The following is a 14,636-nucleotide window of genomic DNA, read 5'->3' as shown; positions in this document are numbered from 1 at the left end:
CGTTTCTTCGCGTTTCTTTCGCCGCTTACCGGACACATCATCTCATGTGCGCAAAAAACAAAAAAAAAAAAAGCCACATGGAAAGCCGGCGAGGACACATGACCAGAGTCTCCTTGGCCCTGATGCCTCCCCCTGTACTCTTCTCGTGTACCGCCCTAACAGTGGTCCTGGACGTGATGAAGGGGCTCTGTTAGCCCCAATGTCGCCCCATTGAAACACAAGCTCGCTCGCTACACTCTTCCGAACGTCGCAGTCATACCGACGGCACCCCCTCTGGAGGAGTCGTTCCTTGTTCGCCTCCGCTCACATCCTAGACTCCCGCGCTATTCCTGATGCCAAAATTCTCCTCGCTTCCTTCCTTTATACCAGAAAGCAAATCTGAATAGGCTGGTGGGGACGTAAATTGAACAGGCGAAAGCTGTGGTTTCGTTACAGTCGTCTTCCGGTTTTCCACGTCCGCATTACACATTAGAGAGGCACAAGTGGCACGCCGCTCCCTTTACCGAGGGGGCTGGTACTCGGGAGCCAGCCCCCCCCCCCCCCCCCCCCCCATTCCTCCCTTAGCTACGCCATTGCTTGGCTTCATTGGTTTGTGGTGTTCCGGTAGAGGGGGCCGATTTGATGGCTTTTTTGAGAATTCCAAGACGGGTTTGGTTGTTTCGGTGATGTTTTGTTGAATTGGGTTACAGCGATATCGAAACGCAGATTGATGACGGGGAACACTTGCATCTGATTTTTCCCGTCTAATAGTGCTTCGGCGATATCGGCTGTGATGGGTGGTGAGGGGGCTATCTTGTGATTGGGGCAAGCGGGATCTCGAGTGTTGGCAGCTTAGCTCGCTTCTAAGCTTCCAATTTCCGTTTGTTGACGCTGAATGTAGTCGGGGAGTTTTCTTATGGAAGGGAGGAATATTGGCTCGTAGGGGGCGGGGGGGGGGGGGGGGGGGGTCTAGGTGGTTGATTTGGGGGGATGGGGAGGCTGGGGAGCCGAAGGTATAGGTGGGAAGTCTTAAGCGGTGGGAGGATGCGACACAATAGTGATCAGCCTACTTTGAATTCTGGCTTGGAGGCGCTCGGCAGGCTGTTGCCAAGCCTGGGCTGACGCTGCTTATGGGTGTACGGTAGGGGACGAGACGTTTTAGGCATTCCTTGCCGCGAATTACATGTGCTTTTTGGCAGTGTACACACGGGTGTATAGCTATGTTTGTCTGGGTGGTTGGCGAGGCCGCAGTCTGGGCACTTGGTGGAGTCCGGATGCAGGAAGACGTACTACCTGCGGTAACCGATGTCCTTGCAGAGGTGGCACACTTGAACAGTCCGTTGGAAAGGTAGGTAGTGATGGCCAATGCAGTCCACGTGTACGTTGAATGGAACATAGCTTCCATGGAAGGTTAGTAGGGCGGACGTAGTGCGACCCACCATGCGGGCGTGGAACAGTAACAGTTTGTTCACTGCGAAGAGTTCTATGAGTTTCTCGGGTGATGCCTTCGAGTCCATATTCGAAACCGTGACAGGTATCATTCGGCGGGTTTATATACGGTACAAGCGCGTGTTGTATCACACCGAGTTGGGTGGAAGAGATCAGGCTCAGGGCGAGCGTATATTGCGTGTTGGCTGTGCCAGCAACGAGGCGGTTGTTTCCGGGATGTGGTTGCACAATCATCCCGTCAACAAAACTTTGGTTGGGAAGGTTACTTGCCGTTGCAAATCTCATGGTGAAAATACGTGGGGCCCACGTAGCTACATTGAGCCCCGAGCGTGGGCGGTAAACAACCATGTAGTTTCCCTATGGCAGCTGTGGGAGAGGTTCTCAAGTGGGCGGGTTATTTATTATTTATTTATTTCCGAATACTGTTAGCCTTTCGGCTGTTACAGGTGTGGGACCTACTAAGAATGTCAAACATCAATACATTCAAATCATAATCACATCAAAATCAAATCAAATTATTAGGCCCCGACCTTTACTGGCTGGGAGCGGTCTGTCGCGTCGTTGCTTTTGTTTTTGACGTGGAGAACCGATCTCAGGGGTTGTCTGCTGGTAGTGTACGTCTTCTGAGGATGTAAAACTTTATGGTGGTTGGCTCGGCGCAAGACCGCTCGGGTCGCTAAGCCTGATTCTGAGGCCTTTCAAGACAGCGGCGCGGTGACAAATTTTCTGGACGGTTGTCTATCTTCCAGGAGGTCGGTGCGAGCTCACGAGGTGTCAAAATGTTCCTGCTAGCGCTAGAAATAGGATGGTGGTACTTGCAGAAAGGTCAGTTGTTTTGCTCCGCTGTTACAGGGACAACCATTGGGCCCATACGACGCCAGTTCGCTCGTGTTGGCCCCCTAGAGGCGAACCGCAATTTATTTTAACCCCAAAATAGAAAGAGAGATCGCGCTGGAGCCTCGAGCTCGTTGCTCGAGCGACAGGCTCATTCGTAACCAAAGGTCCCAACAGATGCCGCGCGAGCTGTGCGAGCTCGGGAAAATTGAATTGAATTCAACAATCCTCCATTACGTTTATCATGCAAGGACCAAGACAGCAGGGAATAGCGCGAGAGCTGAACAGATCAGACGGAAGAGGCTGTTACATGGCAGGGGCGGCAGAAGACTACAGTCTTTCGACGTCATTTGCAGTGACGCGAGCAGATGCGGGTCCAATTTTGGTGACAAATGTTCACCGCGTCAGCGAACGCCTCGAGGCCTTGTCAAGCTGGTATCTCAACCGGCGTTTTGCCTCGTGTCCGTGGCTTCCATGACGCTCCTTTTTGAAACGAACAAAAAATGGTATAACTCTGACCCCAGTTATGATAATGTGCTTTTGAGAAAGGCGCTGGGCTTGAAAATAAGCATCTGCGATTTCCCACCTTGCAATTCCAATTTCCGTGATATTTTTTTTATATACAATCATGTTTGTTTCTAAATAGGAAATACATTACCACACATTTTTGTCTTCTCAGTTGCTCCAATTTCTTCGCAACCGCCGCGTTTTGCTAGAACATTCATGGATAGAAATGAAAAAAAATTGCACACGTAGGCAATTTCTGCTTTAATGTAAACTTCCAGCCGCCATGACAACAGCGAAGATGTTTGAGGTATGAGCACTTAAGCAGGAAATATAAGAAGCAAACAAATTGTTTGCTTAATATATGCACTGTCGGCTATATATAATAACACTTTCCGCATTAAAAAAACGACCCGAAGTAGCAGATTTGGCTCCTGTCGGCTACTCGCTACAGCCTGTGCGAGAAAGAAAGTCGGAGTCCACCAGCTGCTCTCAGAACGAGATCACTGGATACGAGTAACTTGTCCCGGTGGTCCAACGCAGCAACGCGGAAGTTGCGCAGTATTGTGGCAACTATAATCTTGAGCTCCATCGCTGCGAACCGTTGACCTGCATCGTAAGACGAATGTGATTAAGATTTTAATGAACATCCATTCAATCGAGCTGTGGCAGCTCGAAGTACTGAATAACACAACTAGTGCATAAATGTAAGATAAATAAGCCTTACGCAATGTGCAAGCCTTACGCAAGCCTTACGCAAGCCTTACGCTTTGTATATAGTGCTTCATATTAGCTCTGTGAATTCACCGCATTACAGCGGAAATTGACATATCGAAGTACTGAACAGCACGCAGCGCATGAACGTACTGCAAATAAACATCAACACAACGTGGAAACGGTCATTCGCCATGTGTCATTACTCTGCACGTTCGTCACGAAACAGCAGGAAGATGCGGTATATTTTGCTGGAAAATCAGTTGCTTTTAAGGCCCAATACCGAAACCAATTTGGAATTCTGTGGAGCGTAAACTATTCCTCGTTTTCGGCTATGAGGCGCGTAGGAGAGGAGAGTTAAGGAGTAATTAAAACAGGCAGGGACCTTGCGAAAACCTAAACGGTGTGCACCAAAACAGTACTCGTTTTTCCAATGCCAGAGAAGCATCTCCCGCTCGAACACGAGGTCAGACGCAGCGCGCCATCAACAGATTACTTTTCCCGCGTGGAAGTGGAGCATGAACCGGGCAGTCACATTGAATTTTCGGAGAACGCAAGGTTATTAAATTTCGGGGATCCATATTAGCGCACGTTGATAGTTAATTCTACGAACAGCTACTTTCAGCCAGTGTCCGTGCACTTCTGTTGCTTTTTTCTGTTGTCATACCTACGACACTTTTTCATCGTGTATTTAAGTGCCTCACTATTTTCGTTGCGTTATATTATTACACTACCTTTTGTTGTACGTTCCTTGCCCCCTGCCATAATACCCTATTAGGGGTCCTTAGGGTGAAATAAATTACATATTTGGAAAGAACCGCGCTTCCATTTCCAGGTTAACAAAATACCCTGCTAAACAGACAATTCCAGAAGCACCTCTCCCACTCCCCTCCTCTCACCATACTATCACACTTTTTAAACATGTATTTGCACTTCGTCTTTTCAGCAATTGGTCATCACTCCGCAACACAAAATTGCATTTAAGCGTAAACTAATAGGGCCATTGTATTTTTCCTACGATGGCCCTATTAGTGCAGCTGAATCATCGCGTTTAATTATATATATGCAATACAAAGCCTGCAGTCGTTGGTATATGGAAAGGTACTGTTTTCTGCTTGCGCAAATCTGGAACGTGCATCTTTATCGAATTAAAAGGAAAGTTCAGGAACATGGTATTTCAACCCACATCAAAGCTAACGCAGGGAATCGAGGATCCTTGCGATGCGACTCTTGAATGCAGTTACCTTGTTACATTCTATGAGGTTCTTGAAAAATGTCACCAAGAAAAAAATTACACCATCTTCGCACGTGGGAACCCTGAGGGGATGCAAAGCCGTGGAGTAGTAGCGTGTTAATTGGTTGTATGAGTAAAGACCCGTGTAGTAGCGTATAGAATGTCTTCTTTATTTATCTAGTAGTGGGGGACGTTTTGCGGCTTCTCGTTCTCGAAGCGAGGAATCCGCTGTTCGACGCTGGCGTTTCGAAGCGTTGTCACGTTGCCGAACGCCATCTGGATCAGCTACTCGCCGCTGGCGTTTCAAAGCGGCTTCTCGTTCTCGAAGCGAGGAATCCGCTGCTCGACGCTGCCTTTTACGATCGGCGTCACGAGCTCTCCTCTGTGCAGCCTTGTCTTCGGAGGTGCTCGCGGTTCTGACAGTGTGCTGGCTGGCGCTAGTTGAAGGTGGGCCAGCCAGTTCGCTGACGGTATCGTTGGCGTCCATTTGCAGTCATCGGACGGCGCAGTACCGAAGAAGCAACTGAGCGGAGCGCGGACGGGTTTATTTGCAGAGCAGAGGGAGTGGAGAGGAGGAGCAGAGCGCGCTAGCGCACAGGTGGTGTGGAGAGGAGGAGGGGAGAGAGAGCAGCGTTATCACAGCTATTGTGGAGAGGAGGAAAGGTGCGGACGCCGGACGATGGAGAGTCGACTAAGAGATGCTTTGCATTAATAAATTGCTGACATTAATAAAACGGAAGAACCGAATCACTGTTCACCGCGGTGTTGAAGTGACAAATCTGAGGGAGAAACTTCGGGCGGATAAATATCTCTGTCCGTCGTCGCATTATACTTCTGCCACAGTATCAGACCAATAGGTTTTCCACTATGAAAGTTCTTGAACGTGATGGTAATTACGGGGTTTAACACGCTCAAACTACACATCTTATGAGGCGCACCGTAGTGGAGGGCTTCGGATTAATTTTTACCACCTGGGGAATCTTTAAAGTGCGCCGAAATCTCGAACTCACGGGCATTTTTGCTTTCGCCTCCATCAGAACTCCAATGCGAGTTCTGACCAGCCTGACTACGATTTAACCACACCCCTGTATGCGAGGCGGTCCGGGCAAGTTTAATACGTTCTTTTAGGTTATACTCAGTGTAATAAAAATAACCAATTATTAAACAGTGCACACTAAGCGGAAATACTCCGGATAAAAATCCGGTCGTGCCTCTAGCGCACTCCGTATAGGGAGGTTTGTTTAGTCCGCTAAGAGGGAGTATTTTATAAACTCCCCGAAAGAAGGGAGTTTTTTTCAGGCATTAATAGGAGTTCGTTTTGCTCTCCATCCCTCCGCTGAGGAGGATAGTATTTTAGAGCATTTTGCAGAGTATTTCATGCTGTCCATTACTCCGCTTTGGAGGGGAGGCTTTTCGGACATTTAGCGGAACATTTTATTTAATTCAGAACATGCTTGAAGAAGGGCGTGGTTAGACATCCGACGGAACATTTCCTTCACCAAAAGCTCCGCCCCGGTTCAGAGCGTTTTCGAGGGTATAGTGAAGTATTTTCCGTTTTTAAGAACCCCGCTGAGTATGGAAGTACCGAGACTTGCAGTACCATGACAAAACAGACATTTACTTGATAGTCCCAGCAGGGAAACGTCAACCTGGCAATAGAACAAAATATTTGCGTTCGAAAATAAACAACCTTAAACACATCAATGGTACACAAATACTGAATACGATAACAGACTAAGCCGCATCGAGAAAGCAATCGCATCAAACTCAAAGCAAACACCAATCAGTTGAACGCACATGAAACATGGTAGAAAATATATGTAGCTACCAGCCTCGCGGCGGCCCAGCGGGGTGGTAGTACTGAGCTCAAGGATGCTGGTTCGATCCTGGCCACGGTGGGCGTTTTTCTGATGAACGCTAATAACTAAAATGCTGGTGTGTCAATATTACCGTTCGCTTAAAGATCCCAAGGTAGTCAAAATTCCTTCATGACGGCGCGCCTCATTAATCCTACTAGCTTGTGCTCATTGAAACCCTCGAAATATTTTATATGCAGGTACAAAAGAAGCCCATCACATATGCGCCTGTTCTACTCATTCATTTGCGCAAATTAAAAAAAATATGACTAGGCGATGTAAAGCGGAAATTAGATCTGTGCCCTCTTTAAACCATGTGGCTTATGTAAAGCCGAAATCAAATGGAAAATCAGTACGATATTTGGCGAGTACCATTATGAACAGGCTTTTACCCCGTTTTTGAGAATTCTACGATTAGCCACCTCAAGAAAAACATCACGGAAAAGCCACGCCACCCACACACGACGTCCCTAATACAAAAAAAAAAACCCAAGGACACAAAAGAAAAAAAAATAATCGGGGCACTCAGACATGACGAAAATGTGAGATACACGAAGGTCGGACACAAGAAAAAGAAATCTAACTACGAGAATGTAAACAAGATGGCAACATTTGAATGCGCGTAGCAACCCCTGTAAAGTGAAAAGATCGAATTGCTATCTGTGTGTATGTTCCCCCTTTTAATCGTTTTCCCTAAACACCGGGGCCGCGTGGTAGTGCATCGGTGTGTACTGCTACGATGTTCGTGAAAGTTCCTACAAAACCGTGGGGCTATTTACTCCCCGCATGACGGGTGGGTAAGCCGGCGCAGTCTGCTTGAAGCAAAGAAGCAACACCTGCGTGGCGCGTTTACGACGCATTCAGAGCTTTTGTGGAAACTCGGGGATAAAATGGGGGAGGGGGGGGGAAGACTTTAGTCCAAGAAAACCAATAAAAATAAAGACATATACCTACTTTCTACAATCATGGTCTGTTTACAAAAATAAACAGAACCCTGCAAACGATGGGGCTACTGCACAAAAAAACTAGCTTCTCTTTGACTTTCCTTTAGTTTGGAATATTTATGTATTACAAATGAGGACATTAGGCGGTTTGTATTTAGCAAATGATTGCAGCCAGACATGAACATGTTCGCGTTCATACCACGACACCGGCGTCACAGTCCACGACGGTTGCATCTTTAAATCCGAATTGAAATTCCAGGCTCTGACAAGCATCACAAGGCTAGCTAATTGCATCGAGCATGCGCCTACGGAAGTACGAAATTTATTCCAGGAATCCTCCCCAACGTTCACCTTGCGGTGTAGGAAGATTGGTTGCTTTCATAGAGCACCACTTTTGTGCCTCGACTACTCCTTCGCTGGTTGTTGCTCTTATCGGCACTTGAAGTATCCTGCTCGTGCTCCCGCACGCACACAACACCACATTCCACCACCGTGAAGCGAACGCACGCACCACACAATGCGTTGCGAACAGACTTCATTGATCATGCTGATACATTCCATTCGTGTATCCCTTTTAAACGGCAAGGTGGTCGCTTTTTTTGAAAACGCACGCGACAAGCCACAGTTTTTATATCGGAGCTCGCTGTCTCCCTGCACGTCCACCGGGAGCAGCGGCTGTCTTGACGACTGCCCTCTCGTTTGTGCAAAGATCTCGCGAGACACTCGTTTTTTAAATCCGCTAATAGACGGAGGTTTTCCTGGCTTGAATCTCTTCACCCGGAGTTTTCTTGGAGGTTATGTGACTAACTCCGCCGTCGGTCGGAGCAATGCTATGTAGGAATTACAGACTGGAACTTTACGCACGAAAAATGAACGTTTTAGGCGCCTAACAGGCACTGCAACGAGCCATTTAGGCATTTATAGGCACCAAATGTCGTTCAGGCACATATAGGCTCAATTCATATTTACTTCAGCAGTATATCTCACGAAAAATTTTTGACTTGCAGTAAAAACAGTGGACAAGTTTTGTGCTGTGAGAAAGTATTATTTTCTTCGTGAAAATTAGCCACACAAGAGCTGCTACTTCCAACAGATTTGCGTGAAACGTAGTGTGATTCGACAACAAAAGAAAGGCTTAAAAGCAGTGACAAGCCAGACCATCTCAATGATTTCAGGCATGAAGCTGTATCTCATTTCAGTCGACAATTGTGCGCGAAAAAACAACACTCAAGTTTCACTGAAGTTGGGGGAGCGTGCTTGTACTTCTGTACTCTCCATGACCTAATTCGATCTGTAATATCAGTATATTGGTGCTCACAACCTTCGGCAGTTCTTTCAGCACAGGGCACTCAGGAATTTTATGTCTATTTTTTTATTTTTATGCTTCATTCTTACACCCCGAACATGTTTCAGGAAAATCAGGTTAAACCCGATTTCTCCCCGAATGGACCTTTTCAACGTAGCAATCCGCACAATCGCGCGCTGACGATCCGCCGTTCTCAAGTAGTATTTTTGCTAGAAGCAAGCCCCACAAACACAGCTTTCGAACTCATTGAGAACTGGCTTGACTCTACTGCTCGCTACTGCAGGCTGGCAAATGCGGCACTGACATTTCTGTGTCTAGCTAATGACAGAAAGCTAATGGAAGAATTTTCTCCCCGCTGAGACACGTTCAACGATCGGACGGGTCCCGAATGGAGGCCGATATGTTGCACATGCAGATGGTAATGTACATACGTAAAGAGTAGGTAAACGAGGATGCGTGAAAAATGGATGGCCAGCTTTTCTGAATAAAATGTTTCGTTTCTTCGAGGTCATCAATGCTCGTCACTGTCATCATTACTGACACATTTCCAAACAAACGCCAAATTTCGGAGTGTATTTGCTAGAAAACCCCGATATCACACCGGGTTACAAGCTTCAAACAAACGCCAATTTTAACGCGTTAAAATTCAGAAGCTGGTGATATATTCTGATAAAATAAACTGAGTGTATTACTTATTACGTCTCTAGATTTAACCCGAAAAAATCCGAACTTCGAAATGGTTTTAGAAAAAGAAAAAGAACCCGATTTTTCCCCGATTATTAGCTGGAAAAATAGCAGCCGATTTTAAATGCAGAGCATTACTTTAACTCACGAGGTCACCCGTTCTAGTTGTCCATCGTAGTCCGCACCCCTCCCCCTACACTATATATAAAAAAAGACTACTTACCGGCGCCTGGTTTCGATCCCACGACCCTGCGGGCGGAATGGTGCTCTACCCACTGCGCCACAAAGCCGACACAGAATGGAGGGCTACGAACGCGCCTTATATCCTTGACTCATTCAAACTACGTCAAGAAGCTGCTGATACAACGCATTCACTACCTGTGGGCGGAACGCGAGGTACATGGTGCTCTTCCCACTGCGCCACAATAATCATACCCACCTGCTAATAAATGATGTCACGTGACCACGTAATTACGTCTCCTCATTTAATTACAATACAACAACCAACAGCAACAAGTGCAACAACATTAACGTAACGCAAACTACTTAACGTCGTACGCCCCCGGAAATGCTCTGCATTTGATCGTGCCCCTCGCGAGGGGGATGTTTAGTTTCCTGCCGCAGCAAGAACCAGGCGACCTCCTGCGCAGTTTGTGGCGCATACCCACTTGGGGGATTGGCCAGGATCTTTCATTTTTAGCCCCCCCCCCCCCTCTCCAACAAAAAAATAAAAATATTGAAAACGAACAACCCAACGATATATATACAACCACGAATAGATAGCAAGCAACCTAGTCATTTTCTCAGTCATCCCCCGTCCCCCTCCTCCCCCACCCAGTCATTTGGTGTCAGCAAGCAATCAGCGTTTATCGGGTTCTTTGTGTAAAACGAAGGCCTACGTGTGTAGGTATTATATTTATTATAATACTGTATGATTTACACAGCACAGTTTAAATTAAGTCTCACAGCTTCATTTATACGCAAAACAACTGTACTCAAACAATGCACTAGGTAAACAAAACAGCTCCACCACGACCGTTAGGAAGCATGCAATATACACTTCGATTTGTTTACAAGAACGTACATGCACCACGGGAGTCATTTGTCTGTCGCAGGAAAGCGTTCATTGTGGCTCCAGAAACGTGGGCAATAAAGTTTACGATAGGCGGTCATAATTGAGTTGTATACATGCTCTTTTTTACCGTGGTTATTATTATATGTATAAGCGACACGTTAGATTAAAAAAATAGCCGACGCAACAGGCTGTATTGAAGAAAGGCTTTGGGACAAGGGACCGCAATCGGCGATCCCATGTGCAGCGCTTGTGGTGTGTGCTGGACAAGAAAGAAAGAAAGGTTGGACCGCGGCCGGGCATACAATGACGAAGAACTAACAACCGGCGGACCATCAGGGTGATAGAATGGCTAGCCAGAGACGGTACTGGAAGGAATGACATAACTCGATGAAAGGTTGGTAAGAAAATTATACATCTAACTAATGATTCTGGCAGCTCAGCATAGGGTCAGTTGGAAGTCTATGGGAGTGGATTTCGTCCTGCGGTTGGCATAGACAGGCTGGTAGTGGTGCTGCTGATAATGATAACGGAAACCGGGCTGAGTACAAAGTTCCACGGAGCTTTCGACACCAATCACCACACTTTTTTTAGCGTGGCGCACAACGCTGCAAAAATAAACATCGAAACAAAAAATCTGCTCGGCCTAAAGAACACCTCCTCATCAACTGCCAAACTGCTCCAGACTGCTGAAACCGCTTGAGGCGGCTAAACACAACCTAGAGGTGATGTTTAGCCACCATTAGCGTTCAATACTACGGTTATTCTGATTTCATCGATTCCAAGAAAATTGACTTATTATTTTTCGCATTTAACAGTATCCACCGAAAACACGGAACGCGACGTAACACAAAGGCACGCAGCATATTGCAACCGAAGACCCTATACCGAGAATTCCTTCATTCGCTGGAATTAGGTACAGCCTCCCAAATTTTTAATAATATAGCGGGAGCAACGACCGATCGGTATGTCAGCGCCTTATCACGGTGTTCACCGGCAAAATAGGCAAGAGTACGCGCACGCGCATAAACTATCTGTCGTGGGAGCGTCGTCTGCTCCGCGGTTCTCCTCAGCATACCCCCCCCCCCCCCCCCCCTGTTTTTCCTATCTTGCAAGGCCGTGTTGCTACCGCCAAAGGTAGCTAAGCAGCGTGGGCCACAAGTTTTTATTTTTATCAGTTTGTTATTTATCGTATTATAACTTGCAGCGGCATAAGGCCATTCCAGCCATAAAACATGTCCTGTTCTACTTTATCTATCTTTTCAGTGGTATTCCTCACGCTGTGCGGGGCAAGTGATCCGAAAAAAATATTAAACGCGCATTTTAAATGCCCATGCGCTTCAGATAACTACGGTTTCTCGTGAACAAAGTCATTCCGATGCCGTGGCAGGGAGTGTACCGCTCTCAAGGAAACAGCGTAGCAGACGACAGTCACACAGCAGATAGTCCATATGCGCGTGCGCGTACTCGCGCCTATTTCGCTGCTGAACATCGTGATAAGGCGCTGACATGTCGATCGGTTGTCGCTCCCGCTATATTTAAAATTTGGGAGGCTGTACTACAAAATGTCGAATCTAAAATAGGCAAATAAACAAAAAGAATGCTATAGAATTAATGAAAAATAAACACTGAAAACATTGAACCTTGTAAGTTCTTCTTTGGAAGTTTTGGGTTCTACGCCCCGGGAGTAACCGCATTTCTGAATGGATTGATTGATTGCAGGGTTTAACGCGCCGACGCAACGCAGGCGATGAGGCACGCAGTAGTGGAGGGCTCCGGATTAATTTTGACCACCAGGGGATCTTTACCGTGCGCCGAAATCCGTACACAAGGGCGGTTTTGGTTTTCGCCTCCATCAGAAAAGTGGCCGCCGCTGCCGGGAATCGAACACGCGACCTCGTGCTCAGCAGCGCAACGCCTTAGCCACTGAGCGCATTCCTTAATGGATATTTTCCCTAAGTTCGATTGAATGAAAGTGTTAAACCAACGTTATGAAATAAAATCCGTCTTCGTGTATATTTCTTACTTTTTGTCAAAACGGCGCTATCGTGGGCAGAGAAGCAGCTTTCACGTCCAGAAAACAATAGGGAGTGCCTGGAGCTTGTCACTGTCCTTTCAACAAAAGCATTTATCTCAATCCCAGAACACAGCTCTTTTCTGCGAACAATTGACGGCGCAGTGGAAATACTAAGAGATAACGTAAGGGCAAGCGTGCCCGCACCCCGATATTAGAGTATTCTGGCCCTTGCCAGCACTACTTTGGCCACCATATTTACGGAGGCCTGACACGAACATCCGCATTCAGCACGAGCAGGATAAACTGCTCGGCGTAAGTTACTAACAAGTGAAAACAGTTGGTGCGATATCAATGACATCGCAGGTATGCTGCCAAGAGTAATTAAACAGGCGCTTATTTCTCGTCCGCTCACTAGCGACATATCGAAGGCAGTAGCAGATCCATGCTACACGTAAAGAAAGGGCTGCCAGCAATTTTAAAGACGATAGTCTTTCTTGGGCTACTAAACGCAAAAATTGGTCTGTCTGACTGTGTGTGACTGTGTCTGTCCATCGATTCAGGCTCCTAGCCAAAAGTTGAAACAATTCGTCGAGAAGCAAGCATTATAGGCAGAACTGTTCTACATAACGCCCCCATTATTTAGCGCAAAAGAAAAACCCACGCACGTTTGAGGCAGAAATGTTAGTACATAACCCTCAGTTCCCGCGCCATTTTAGTTAAGAATATACGTTGGGATAGTTTTTACGATAGCTAGTGAAAACAACAACGTGTTAAAAATAGCGCAGAGAGGTTGAAGCCCGCGCGAGATAAAAGCAAGAAAACAGGGCTAGCGTTCATGCTGTTCAATGCAGAAAAAAGAACATGAAGAAAAAAATGAGCACTGACCCAACAGATGGCATGCCAGCAGTGCGAAAGCAGTACAATTGAATTGCATTGAACAAACATCCGTTAACTTCATCACAAAAGGAGTAAGGGGGGTTAGGTGGTAGCGGAGAGGTGGTAGCGGAGAGCGGAGAATGTGTTTCGTGACAGAGGCGGCAGACGACTATCGTCTTTCGACTACATTTACAGCCAATCAAGCAGATACGCGGCAATTTTTTTACCTTAAAGTCTACGCCAACACGTGAAAGTACACAAAATATTTTCAAAACGAAGCCAGTTTTTTTTGCCCAATAGATGCCACTTTTAGTCAAATAAACCTAAGTCAAGGTGAACTAGCTCATTTAATTGTGCTTCACCAGTTTTCATATTAGATTATATTCCGAATTGTGTGGTAAGGTTCCGCCGACTCATTGATAAAGTGGTTTGCGTAGATAGAGGCTTTCCATATCCGCATTTTGCGGCCAAGTTATGCAGACAAATGTTGTTCAGAAGTCGAAAGGTCCCAATCAGTATAACGATATTATTTTCCATCGCTTGTCTTCTACAACTTGGCCTCGACCTAACAGCGATGATTTCAATTTGCCCCACATCGTCACTTGTATGCATATAATTGTTTCGTTATAGCAGTTCCGATGAAAGAAAACTAGATCACTTGATCTGTATTAGACGAATTGGTAGCCAGTTATTGGTACTCAAAAAAACACGGCGTCGGAAGTACGAGAGAAAAAGGCCTTTTCTTTTCATATTTTTCCTGCAAATAACTTCGACTGCCGGAAAACAAGTTCAATGAACTTTTATCCATGAATTGGCCTATTCTGACAAACTGACGTAGCGTGGCGACAACCAATAGCACAGGTAGAGCTCAATCAAGTGATGCCCATAGGGGCGCCAAGTATGCGGCACATTCGAATGTACCCAAGGAAAGCGCATTCAGTCCTCATGCATCTTTCGCAGCAATTCGCTCCGTTCAGCGCGCGTATTTGTGCTTTATTTGGCAGATGTTGCTGGTGTGGTAATCTGATGATACCACAGGTTTATTTGCCGTATAAAAAAAGCGCTGCAGAGAACCTTTAATGCTGTGAATCAGAATCTTTAATATGCTGTGGAACAGTATACCTTACACAGGGTGCCATATTGGCTGCCATTAGTGATATGAATACG

General features: G+C 46.3%; 1 protein-coding gene across 1 annotated transcript in view; it reads right to left on the bottom strand.

Moving 5' to 3' along the window:
• Positions 1 to 3,011: 3,011 nt before the first annotated feature.
• The window catches only part of LOC144159591 (uncharacterized), a 146,615-nt gene continuing 134,990 nt past the window's right edge, over positions 3,012 to 14,636 (bottom strand). Inside the window, exon 22 of the mRNA XM_077691178.1 lies at positions 3,012 to 3,375. Coding sequence (XP_077547304.1) covers positions 3,215 to 3,375 — 161 coding nt within the window. The 3' untranslated portion in view covers positions 3,012 to 3,214. The remainder of the gene's footprint in view (positions 3,376 to 14,636) is intronic.

Source organism: Haemaphysalis longicornis, unplaced genomic scaffold (assembly GCF_048455015.1).
Source record: "Haemaphysalis longicornis isolate Haplotype H1 unplaced genomic scaffold, Haemaphysalis longicornis Haplotype H1 scaffold_1, whole genome shotgun sequence".
NCBI classification, from domain to species: Eukaryota; Metazoa; Arthropoda; class Arachnida; order Ixodida; family Ixodidae; genus Haemaphysalis; species Haemaphysalis longicornis.
This window is presented reverse-complemented; position numbering and strand designations above follow the sequence as displayed.